The sequence below is a fragment of the Mycteria americana genome, chromosome 5, assembly GCF_035582795.1.
Source record: "Mycteria americana isolate JAX WOST 10 ecotype Jacksonville Zoo and Gardens chromosome 5, USCA_MyAme_1.0, whole genome shotgun sequence".
NCBI classification, from domain to species: domain Eukaryota; kingdom Metazoa; phylum Chordata; class Aves; order Ciconiiformes; family Ciconiidae; genus Mycteria; species Mycteria americana.
The window spans coordinates 6,356,356-6,369,621 of NC_134369.1; the positions used below are offsets into that span (position 1 = coordinate 6,356,356).

Genomic DNA, 13,266 nt, shown 5'->3' on the forward strand with positions numbered 1-13,266 from the left:
AAATTTTGGAAGAGTTTGCAAAAGAAGTAACATTTGTGCACGTCAGTTGGCACTTGTCTCATGGACCCCCTACCTACTTTTCTCTCTTAAGTGATGATAATGTTCTCTGACTTCTCTTTTGATATAGATGAGAGCAATGTCAAGGCCAGTGATGGTTTTTAAATTACTGACATCTGTCTACTTGAGTATGGGCAGGATTCTAAGAACAGCTGTCACATCATGCAGATTCACTGTCATTTTTTATCCTCATGACATTCAAACCATTAATCTCTAGGTCCATGTCTCTATAATCTAAATCTGTTTTCTTAGAGAGGTTTTGTTTTTCTTAACAAGTCCGCTGCAATGTCAGATGAACTGTAGTTTCCCATGAATGTAGGTAGGCTTTTGTATAAAGGGGGCAGAGAACGTGGCATGGGGCATTGGGTATATAGGGATGAGTATTTTGCTAACTAAGGTATCCAAGAGCATTCTCCTTCAAAGTGAAAGGAATGTGTTCTTTTAATCCTAGTTGTTATAATTACATCCTCCTTTCTCCCATTATGTTCCAGAAGCCAGGAGGAAAGCTCAGTCCTGAAAGAAACTTAGACTGATTTGTAAAAACAGTCTTTAAAACTGTGATTGACTAAATTCAATCTTAAAACTAAGATTGGATTATCTACATTCCAAGGCAAGTCATTGAATTAAACAGGAACTAAAGACCATATTTGAATGCTTTCACATATAATACACTTTATTCCACAGGTGAGTCTGATCAGAATCAAGGGGTTTATCTCATGAGGACCAGTACTGTGGCATTCAAATGAAATAACTGTTAGAAACCTACTATGATAGATGTTGTGTTCTTAGAGGGTTAAAAAAATTTTAGATCGTAAAATCAGTTAATATTGTTGTAAAAATCCTGAGTTCTCTAAAGATCATGTGGGACTTCATTGCGAAAAATAAACACTATCTACTGGTGCAAAAGTAAAGTAAGTCTATTTAGGTACAGCGATTTTCTTCTCTTGATTATAAGTTTTCTAGTAAACATTATGCTAAATGTTTGTAGATTTAGCAAATACCTAGCTGTGGCCTATACCAATTTTGGTATATAAGCAGAAGGTTTGTAAGATAACCTATTGCTAGAAACAGATGTAAGGTGGTTGTATTTTTTTTTTCCCAAAGCTGTGAGTAAAGAAATAATTAATGGTTAAACTGATGTTTAGGTAGATTTCAACAGCTCACACTCAACATTTCTTTAAACTTGTAGATTAACTTTCTGAAGACTGAAATGGAAAGGAAGAGCAAAATGATCCGTGACCTCCAAAACGAGGTAAGAGGAACATTTGATTGTCATCTGCGTTCAGAGTTTACACTGGAAGAGATTATGGCTTGGCTTCATATTTAAAACATATGTTGTTGTAGTAGAAAGATAAAGCTTCAGTGAAATACTCTAAACACAAAACCAAACAAAAATGGCGGTGTGCATTTAGAAATAGTGTTTTATTGAATGCAACTGTTGACTCCGTGCTACTGGCGCATAGGTCCATAGTACATCTCTGTAACTTTTGCTGTACTTATGAGTTGTGCTTTTTCGGAAAGGAATACTTAATTCAATTCTATAGATTATTGATACACAGTGAAACTTCATCCACAGTGTTATTACCTGCTTTAAAAATAAACAGCAAGAGGAGAAGAATGGAAATAAAATCTCAGAGTTAAGATTCTTAATAAAATTTAAAAAAACCACATTACTAAAATGTTTTCTTAAGCTTTAAGTCATGAATATTAATCCCAAATTGATCCCAAAATCCCAAATAAAACATAAAACATGTTTTATTTATTTTTTGTTAGTATTAAACTGAATTTGTTTTGAAATTTGATCTTGGAATAGAGATTTAAAATATTTGAGCAGCGTCATATTTTTTTCCTCCTTATCTTTTTCTCCCCAAATAATTTGTCTAAATCAGGATATAGTCTCCCTTTCCATTGCTTCATTTTGCAAAGAACTTTGCATTTGAAAATATATTATTCAGATGATCTCCTTTTCTCTTTCCAACCAGGCTTCTTGTCTTTCTCTGTTCTGTTCAATTCTTACATTTTGCTATTCTAAACTATTCTGAGTTTAACGTGCATGCAAACTTGATCTTAAGCCACGTTCTCGGTTGTCTTCATGTACAGTCACAACCGCCTTGCTTTCTTTTCCCACCTGTGATCACTGGACGATTTGCAATTGAGCCTGTTAATTCTAATAAATCATATCAGTCCGATCCTATTGACCAGCCATAAAAAATGCTGTCTCTTATTGCACACAAATAAATACTTCATTAGTCAACATTCAAACCGTCTGACTGCTAATGATTTTCTTAGGTAGGTCAGTAGATTTCTGTAATGTTTACTGTATTTATAGCACATTTTATAAAATCTGCTTTGAAAGGAATCTTTCTTTTTGGCACCAAAAGTATTTGTTTCTCAATTTAAAGATGGAGTGATTCAGCAACATTTTATTTCCTGATACCCTCCTGTCTGAAGTTGCAAGAGCTGACTGGGTAAACTGGATATACCAATGTTGCAAGCGTTTTAGGCCTATCATGGGACCTTTTAGAGAAACATCTAATTTGCATACCTACAATTTTATGTTTCCAATTGTGTATCAGTCTGCAGAGTGACTAAACATCTCCGTCACTACCTAAAATGAATGGCAATTAAGAATGCTCAACATTCCTTCGATTCAAAACATAAATATGCTGACTTGGATACCCACACATGTACCAATTCACACACGTTTTACATCTACGTTTCTCTCTTCCTCTTAGGAAAAAAAAAAGGGAAGTCTGGTGAAATTCTGGGGTACCTGAGATCAGTGAGGGTGCATCAGAAATAAATTCAGGCCAGTGGCAAACCCCAGGAGTCACTGTGACCTGGTGGATGGCACTCTGGGTGTGGCACAGTAGTGTGACTCCTCCCGTCTTTTGAATTACAAGAACGTATGAAATGCTCAATGGTCCATCAATCTCAGTATCTTGTCTGTGACAATGGCAATGGCAAACGCTGTTAGGGCAGAGCACATGAGCCTGCCTCACTTCCCGCAGCATCTGCAATCACTGGGTTTGGGATGTTAGAAGACGTATTCCCTGTCTGTTCCCTGTAGCGTATGTTTATGAACCTGCTGCCTGTTTATTTCTCTAAGTCCTTTTTTGATATTGGATACATCCACAACTTCTTACACTGTCCAATTCCTGTCCATTCCAAATGTCCTTTCCTGTTGTCCTCCCTTGAGCAAGTTTTTCTAACTTCTGAGTTGTTCCCTGTGTAGCCTTCTTAGCTTTATAGAGTCATTCAAGATTTTAGGGGCTTCTAATACAGCATTTTTTAACAGCTTCTAGGCATTTTGTATGTTTTTAGGTCATTTGACTGTTCGTTTCAGAATTTGTTACTATTTGCCTTATTTGTACATAGTACTCTTTCATGAGATTGAATGTCTGTGGGCTGGATTTATGTGTGTTTTGCCGTCCAGCCACAGTAGTACCTGTTATTGCACTTTGTTAGCAGTTGCCGTCTGCCATTCGTTCCCCTTGAACTCAGCCCAAGGAAACCCTTGAGAACAAACCAGAATAATGGCTTTTCCTGGGGGCTGCAAGGCTGGCTGCAGTCATTTACTGTGTAGCTTCTTTCAGTCACATTGCAAATGTCTGGCACTAAATGAAGCTTCAGTCTGGTTGGGGTCTCTACGCTCTCTGAAGAATGAAAGAGATTATGATTTCTCTTTAATATCTTGGCAAATCCTTAGCGAATAGATAAATGCACAGGGGAAAAGTATAAACGTATAAAAAAATAAAGTATAAACTTTTTGATATAAAAAAGTATAAAGGTATAAAAATTTACTTTTAAAAGTAAAAATGTAAACCAAGTGGCTGACATTTATAAGATCATAAATATTTAAGGAGTACTTTTGATATGTATCTCCACTATCCTGCCACGCTTGGCTGTGATTTTGTCTGAGTTTTTAGGGAAGTACTTTGACTACAAAACAGCAGAGAAGATGGATAGGGGTTTTGTAAGTCTCTGAGTGAACAGTTTCTAGAGCCCTGTATAAATGTTATTTGGGGCATCTGTGATTGAGGCTTCTCAGAAAGCAAAAAAGAAATAGCATATTGAAAAATGGTGATTAACCTTAGAGGTAGAGAAATGATTAAACTAGAGATATTGGTATAGATGGGAGGTAGAGCACATCAAGCAGAACAAATGTCAAGTTTCCTGAGGCCTTCAGTGATGTGTGTTCTAGTCTAGCTCAACTGCTTCTCCTTCCTCACCATACATCCAAAATACATAGGATTTAACTATCATTCAAATGTTCCTGGAATTATTCAAAAAGATCCATTTGATTTGTATTAGTCACCTCTTTTAGGTCATAAAATTAAAAAAAGGCGGGGGGGGGGGGGGTTACTGAGGAGAAGAAAAAAGCCACATTCTTCTCTAGGGAAATAGTGAATTAATGTCTAGGTGCTCTAAATGGAACTACAGAATCTTCCAGTACTTTCTGCAAATGTTTCAAACTTGATGTGCGAATAAAAAGAGTAAATCTTCCAGAAGGAGTATAATAACAAAGACATAACTAAGGGAAAGAGACTTCATATCATATGCAGCAAAGAGGAAATGAGGTGTAGAAAAAATGCAGTAAAGGTTTGGTCTTCTAGGTTTTCAAAATTGCACTAGAAGTGATAAAGGCCTGTTTCCTCCCCACCCTCTGCACCCACCCAAATGCCCCCTCCCCAAGATACAAGGGGTTTGCACACCTATGTATGTAAGAGCAGCAATGATATATAGCTAAAAAAAAAAAAAGCAGGAAAAATTTTGATGCGAGTACTTGACAGTGTTTGCATTCAGGTGATGTATCTGCCATTCTTTTATTACTACCCTATCCAAAGGGTAGTAATACATTCTACATAGGTAAATACTGGAAGAGTCTGCACAAGTGATCTGGTTTTTGTTTGTTTCTAATTTAATCAAATTACCTGAAATATTTCCATTTTTTTATGTTGTCAGCTTGCAAGATGTTCCAAGAGCTGTAGGAAAAAAATGTGGGCACTGTTTATTTTGCACTTATTTTAGGAGGAAAGACAGAATAATAGTTGTGATTAAAGAAGCAATCTGGTCCTAGCGTGCCCTGGAAATCAGAAGCTCCAGCATTCTGTTCTTGGCTCAGTCAATTAAACTTGCCTTGAGGTTTGAGAGCATTGCTTAGTCCTTCTATGCATCTGCTACTGTGTGGAAAAGGAACCAATAGCTATATCTACTTAACGGCTTTCTATTAAACTTCTATACTATGTTTGCCAGTTCCCCAAAAGTAAGTCCACTAATATCAGGTTTTCTGGAATTTCAGTAATTGTTTTTGAGGGTTTCAAATAAGGACTTCATATTTTGACAAAGATTTGACTGAATTTAAATGGTATGATTTTAAGGAAACATTATGTTATCTAGGTCCTGCCTCCAAACACTGAATATATAGTATGCTTTTAAAAATCTTGTTTGTAAGATTGGACATGTGATATATTTAAATAATTGGTAGCATTTTACATGTATTTTTTCAAAGTGCTATCTGCATACAGATTTATAGAGGCAGATAATGAAAATGGAATTGCTTCCGTAGCTACTCTTGTCCTTTCAAATATCACCTTCACCCTCGGTTTGTATTGGCAAATTGTGAATTTTGCAGTCTCGGGCTCTTCCATGGCTGTAAAAATAATTCCCTATTTGCTCCTGTTCTTTCAGTGCATGCCCTACTTCCGTTCAACTTTGCAATGCAGAGATAGGAATAGCCAAAACCAGCCTTCCCACTGAATGCAGCAGCTGTGATGTAGCATATGAGGAGAGGACATTGTACAGAAAGGCAATTTTCAGGCTATTCAAGGCTTTGGAAAAAAACAGTTAACAACAAAAATAGTCCCTGGTGTGGAGGAAAAAAAGCGCCAGATACAGAGCATAGGGATTATGTGTCTAAAAATCCTGTCTTTTTTAGAGGTCTCTTACGTGCTTCTTGCAATACCAGAAAAAATCTGTCAGACTTCCAGCTGTAAGGTCGTGTGGATTGTGCTAATGTAGTCTAATAAAGGATTGATGTGTAAACAGATAAGCTCTTATTTTGAGACGTTTCTGTTATTAACAAAGAAGCCAAGAGGTCTGGAAATTCAGAAGCACTGGTGGAGCTAAGAAACTTGGCAAAAATGTAGGCTAAAATAAAGTATGTATAAAATAATTTCAGAATTTTCACTTCTGGAGATGGCCTGTTGCAGAGTGAGCAGCTCACTTCTGCCATGTCAGTCGCATATCAGTTGTGAAAACGATGCCAAAACTGCTTTAAAAACGAAGCTAAAGCAGGATGCTGTGTTAGCCCTTGTTTATATCAGAAAAATCATGGGTCTTAACAATTGCTATTCAGCATTCAGAACCGATCGTTTTGGGTGCAACTCTGGATATGCGTATACATGATGGATTAATTTCTTAAATTAACGTCTTTTCTGCATTTGTCATTAATTTTGTCATTCATTTGTCATTCATTTCCTACTGGTACACCTATAAAAGCCATGTTCAGCTAAAGATAAGTGTCCCAGCTGATGTACACTTACATGCAATTTCCTTGAGATAAATGAATCGGGAATTTTCCCTAAAAGTTAATAAATGGTGTATATTCTTTACTGAAAGGTAGTGAAATGTTGTTCAGCTTTGTCACGTGGATGCTATAGTTGCCTCACGTTAGACTTAGAAGTGTGTATTAAAAAAAAAAGTTTGCTTTTATTTAAATCATTTAATTACATTTGATTAGATAAGAAATGACTGTCTAGCTTGTCATGTTATCTTTGGGCAAAGCGTTTTACAGTATCTCTGTGTATACCTACGTTAAGGTATGTTAATATCTTTACAGATTTACAACAATCCCATGTATTTGTGAAGTCGATCCAGTGGTTTATATCAGGCAATATATTTCTTTGCTGTTTAGGCTGTGGCAGAACTTAAAAAACAGGAATTACATAAAAGATGTATAGTAATACAGGCAATACAAAGTAAACCAGGAGAGGAAAATGAATTTGACTGTAGCTCTCAGTAATATGTGTTCTTTTTGCTAAGAAACACAGTTTTAAATAACTACCTTGTAAACAATACTTTTGCTCTATTCATGTATAAATTGTGGTTATAGCTTTAGGGTCGAGTAAATAATCCTAAACCAGAATTTCCTCCAATCCCTCTGTGCTTAGCTGCACTAATAAAAGGTAAAGTCACAGCAGTTTAAAGTCTCACCTGATCTATTGGGAATTTCATGCCCTGCAGGGTGAATTCAATTGAATTGCATTGAATTATGGGGGGGGGGGGGGGGGGGGGGGGGGGGGAACAAGAAACCTCCCTTAGTGAAGCAGAAACAAAATTTTAAGGCTTTGAGACTGTATGCTGATACTTATTCTATAAAGGAGGATGTTGTAGTTCTTCACTTTCCATACTCTGCAGATAAAACGGACTTTTTTTTCTAAGTATAAAAGCCTGTCCTCCTGAGAAGAAAATCGGATAAAGTCCTGTTCCCTCCTTGGGTACAATTCAAAAGAAAACATCCACAAGTGTCAGAGGCAGGGGCACTGCCCAGGGAAAGATGAACAAGCGGGAAGAATACAGGAGCAGCTTCAGATATCATTCTGCTAAAAGACTTCGAATTCAGTCTTGTTTCTTGATTGATTACACCTTCTTTTGAAGTAAAAAAAAAAGTCCTATTTTAAAAAATAATTTGCTTAAAATTGTTCTATGAGATGTTTTACTGAAAATGGTAAGGAAAAGGTGGAAACAGTTTAATCAGCTGAAAATGGCTTTTAGGGGACAGTATATGAGATCATACAGAAAACAAATCCTACTGCATCAAGATTGTCAGCGAGATGTATTTATAGTGACACAGTAGCAAGTGCAGTGAACGTTAGAATAAGCTTTTGTTTTTAAAAGTTTTGTTTTCCTGATCTTGTAGACCCAGGAGTGTAGGAGACATTTTCTCAGTTGCTGTTGAGTGGTAATCAGAATCAGAGCATCAATTAAAGGAATACGATGGATCTGCTATGTCTGGACCCCTCTCTCCTAGGGACCATTGTATTTTTGGATTCTTCATTCGTTCTTTAAATCTAGAGCCAGGGTTTAAAGAATCTGATTTACAGCCATGAACTACTAGAAAGTGAAGAAGATGTTCAAATAAGAATGTTTAAGTAAAATGCATCCTTAATGAATGAGAAGGTTAAAAATGAAATGTATACCTATTAGGGCTCTCTTTTCAACCTGTACTTAGCCACAATGTTTAGAAAACTGTCTGCTCGGATTTTGCCCAATATTCTTTGTCATCTTTTCAATTAACCATGATGTTGAAAAACATAGCAGTGTTCTTTTTTAATCTTGCTGAAGTTATTCTGTTGTCTTTACTCAGTTTTCCCATTCTGCCCAGGACGCTTTATTAAATTCTTATTTCTGACATCGTCCTTCATTAAGTCCACAGTTCCAAAATGGGTCTGAATTCTTTATTTTTCTTACTTCTCCGGTCTCATCTAGTCTCAAATCTGTGTAACAGGCTTTTTATTCCTGAAGCTTAGTCTTTTTCAATTGTCATTTGTAGCAAAATATCATCTGTGGACAAAAGAAAGGGTAATTTCCAATCTGTGCTTTCATTTCCTTTCATAGGAAATTGTTACTGATAATTAGTGCTCCTGGATGCTACATCATGTGGTAATGTGTAAGGTAAACTTCTATAAGCATTTCAAAGATCAGATTGGGATAAGGGAGGGGCTAGAGTTCTCTGATGGTCCATTTCATTTTATTTTTATGCGAGTATGACCAGGATGTTTGAAACTAAGGGTTAAGAATAGAAAGTCCTAGTGGTTCCTCTACTACGTCTTGTTTCAAAAAGGCAGCAAAACATGAAGTATAAGAGCTTATCTTGAAAAGTAAAGTTTAAAAGAGCTGTATTCTGTCCTTTGCACACACAACACTGACATCTGTTGCAGCTTCACCAGGAGACAGGGGCAGCGTGAAACCTAATTAAAATCTTTGATCTTTGAACTTGTACAGAGTTTTGTGAATCTTAGTGTTATCCAAATCAGTGTTTTCCAGTATTACAGATCTCCAGGGCAAGCTCCAGACAACTTTAAGCATAGATGAAATTTTATAATTAATGTAAACCTTTCCCTGAAGCTAGTGTAAATTTTGCCAAACAGGAAATCTAATTTATTCATGTTATGCAGACAAGTGGAAAAGTTTGCTTTTAGTATCAAGATGTTAAAACTACCTACTGGAAAGACCACTTAAAAGGAAGTAATGATTCCATATGTGGTAAAAAAAAAAGAATGTAAATCGATACTTCAAAGTCTTGAGTAGACACTATTGATTTTTATCCTTAGATGAAATAATAAAAAAGCATTTAATAATCAAATTTCCACGGTTCATAAAGAAAGAGAAGGCGAGCTGTTGATTTCATCGTTACAAATAATGCTATCAATTACTGATGTTTGTCACTTAGGATCAAAACAGAGGGATCACCCTTGAGGAGCTCCGAGTCATCCAAATTCAGTATTGAAGTATTCTTTGCCGCTGAAAATACCACACAGTACTTAATAGCATAAGGATTTATAAAGGTATATGTGACATGAAAATGCACTTGGCTTATTAATTTAAAAAGTTGCTTGATAAATTTATGTTGCACCTGGAATGCTCCTGCCCTGGGTTGAGAGCTCTCCAGAGGCTATGAAGCTCAGATTACTAGATTTCCATGCAAGTCAATAAGAATTTAGAGAAAAAAGACTGGCGAACCCCAAATTGATCATATTATGGTACACCATACACAAGTCCCATTGATTTCAAGGGAGAAGGCTTGGAGAGTTTGCATTTTCTTTAGGATCATACTGTTGAATACAGATGGTTATTTGCTAAGTTCAGTGGGACCAGAAAGTGATTTCAAAAATATTTTTTTGCTATTTAGAGGTTTAAATTAAACTGGACTGCTGTTGTTTTCTAGTTTGTAATCTTAATCAAGATGAAGTGTAGCTGGAGAAAGTCAAGTTTGTATGGTGAAGTGTTTTTTTGACTGAGGGTTGATAGCCTGTGACTTTATAAAGATATTAGTTCTCTCCTGAGACTCATTATCCTCTAGTCTTAATTTGATCAAACTAAATACAATATTTGGAATGATAATTCCAATTATGTATGGATATTCAAAGAGGACATAAAATTCCCAAGTTATCGGTTATGTTACTACCTGAGCTAAGGTGTCTGTACAAGCTGTTTGGCTGTAATGTGACCCCACAATCACAGGAAACTGTTTTTTCTTGACAGCAAAAAGAACTGATTCCCATCTACTTTGCATCTATTTCAGCCTGAAACCCTGGAATATTTTCAAATGCAGACATTTTTGTCCCCGCAAAAAAATTCAGCGGTCTTAGGAGGGATGTTCAAAATTTGTTAAACTCAAATAGTTATGTGTCACTTTTCCTAATGAATATCTCAGCCTTGCTAGGGAATTGCTTGCCTTAAAAATGTGAAAACGTTGACTGCAGTGCAGCGGGAAGAAAACACTCTCAAATTTGACTGGCCTCTTCCTATAAAATCTCTGCAGCAATTCACTATATGTTACTCTAGCGATAGGAGATAATTCACCCTCAGTGTCCAGTCAACCTCATACTGAGTCTTAAATATAGAAACGGTGCTATTCTGGGTGAAAATTTCCAATTTTCTGTTATCCAGAAACATTTTAAACGGCTTAGTTCTGGAGTCTTCTCTCCCACACTCCGTTTTGAACACTGTTCAACCATGTTTAGGGCTGCAGATGTTATTGGAGAAGGAAATATTAAAAAGATCAATCGACTTGTCACTAATTTTAGGCATAATAACTCGAATGACTTGCATTGATTTTATTTAGTTGTCATTTAAGTACTGCATTGATCTTAAGAAAGCTGGTTTTATAGCTATGCTATAATTTAAAAATACAGTTTTCATTAGACTGCCTCGAAGTGCCTTTGCCATATCTGTCCCAATAATTTTGCCCATTTGTCAAGTTTACTTATAAAAGCTTTCCCATGTAATGAATCTTCTGTTCTTCAGAATTTGATTTCACAATTTTTACAACCAAAAATGTTTAAAACAACAACCGATAAGGCTTGAATTATTCCTTTTTTTAATGATCTCTGTCTTGTGAACTATGTAAAACATGCATTGTTTCATAGATGTGGAAATGTTTCTTAGGTGAAATTATAAGAGTTTTATCAAGCAGATGCTACTTAAACTATTTTGGAAGGTGTTGTCATAAATTTCTTTTGTGAATAAGGATCTCTGAATAGTGTTTTGTTTTATCAAATAGATAAATGAACTCAGGAAAGGCCTACATGGCTTAAAAAAAAAAATAATTTGTAAAAATATCAGATTCATATGGTTCATCCCCAAGCTGTGCTGTCCTTTAATGTACTGTAATGACTTTCTTTCAAATGTAAAATATGTATTCTATTTCAGACTATAAATTTAGTCTTGTGTGTCAGGTGTCTGCTTCCTGGTCGTCTGCATGTGTGTTTGTGCATATATTTGTATGTATGTATGTATTTGTGTGTACGTTTAAATCAAAAACATTCTTTATATATAGATTCCATACATATTTATGTGTGTACAAGAACATAACGTGATGTGAAAAAATAGCTTAAAGGTACCAAAATGACAGCAGTTGATTCACTGAAAACTGTAATGGCTCAGTTTCTCTGCATGTGCCCAGGAAACTTTTCTCTTTCCAGTATTGATTTGCTGATCTTATTTCTTGTATCAGAACTTCAAATCTTTGTGGCAGATTTTTCAGTTGATTTCAGTGGAGTTTTGCTCATTTACTGAAGGAGATAATTTGATCTTAAATTTAAAGTACTTCAGGATAGCACTGAGCTAGAAAATCCACATTTTCAAAATTAGACTCAGCAATTGTCTCGAGTACTAATGTATGGAAATGCATCCCTTTAGTCTTTATTAAAAAGGTATCCGCCTGCCATCCTTAATTTTGACGATGGATGGCTGGTATTCTGCAAGACCAAGTACCTTTAAACGTGAAGGATTTTATGCCAGGGCCCATACTGAGAAGCAGGTTAGCAGGACAGAGTTCTACATGCACAGTAAAATAAGGTTTCAGTGGAAGACCATGGGATGTGCCGTGCAATGGTGGGCATGCTACGCTTTGGCTGTATGGCTTTGGGTGCTGTGCCACTGGGAGGCGTGAAAAGGGATTTGGGGAGTTTTTCCTACGTAGAAGAATCCCCCAATACAATAAAAAGCCAAAAAGTGAAGCATCTTCGTAAGAAATAGAATAGCCATTAACAACTTCCTTCTGTTTGGATATGTGTTCTTTTGGGCTGTTTACTTGTGTTTCAAAGGCCGTATTTCCTAACAAGCAAGATGGTAGAAAAAACAGGGATAAAAACAGGGATGTTTTCCTGGTCAGGGTCAATGCAGGTGGTAGGATTATTTTTTCTTAATTTCCAATTTGTCAATTTCTGATAAGAAACTGCTTTGCATTTAAATTGATGTACATGGACAGCAAAAAATATTGGATATTAGAGATAGTAAAAGAGTTGTGTAAAGCAAAAGTCCCAGGAGACACGTGCTGATGCCTCGTTTGATGGCTAGCTATGGCTTCAGCGCGGCCTAAATGAACGAGTAGGAGCAGATGGACGGTCAGTCAGCCTCCTGCTTGTACGCTGCTGCATCGCTTCAGTAGTCACACAGGCCAGATGAACCCGATTAAGTTTCTGAGGTCATTCCCATCTATTGTCTGTATTAAATCAAATGCTTGCTATGCTGTAAATTTCTCATCTTTTTCTGCTGCATAGAGTCTGTAGGCAGATTAAATTTAATGGACCTTTTTTTTTTTCCTCTCTGAATTCCCCATAGCATAATTGGTGCTTTTAAAAAAATCTCTTCTTGCTGTACATTTGAGTGTTACAGCCACGAGCCTTAGTGTATTTGGTTTGGCCCATGCTAGGCACACAACATTTAAACTGTAGATTTTATGCTGATGAACTCTAAGTCTTGGGAGAAAAGCGAAGATCTGGAACCTGAGAGTTAGGATCTCTTCCTTCATTTGCCAAAAAATGGGCCTAGCTAGAGCAAGGAAATATTAGCACCCAGGCATGAAATTCATATGCCGTAGCTGTTCAATGGATGCTGATTAGTTTGGGGTAAAAGGTGTACCCTGCTATTTCCCAGTGCTTGCTTCCGATAGTGATGTCTGTCTTGTTGAATCAGGATGGG

The 13,266-nt window shown here is 36.4% G+C and overlaps 1 protein-coding gene across 1 annotated transcript in view; it reads left to right on the forward strand.

Annotated features, from left to right (window-relative positions):
• The window catches only part of LUZP2 (leucine zipper protein 2), a 220,442-nt gene that overhangs the window by 117,639 nt on the left and 89,537 nt on the right, over window positions 1-13,266 (forward strand). The window contains exon 7 of the mRNA XM_075501426.1: window positions 1,247-1,309. Coding sequence (XP_075357541.1) covers window positions 1,247-1,309 — 63 coding nt within the window. The remainder of the gene's footprint in view (window positions 1-1,246; window positions 1,310-13,266) is intronic.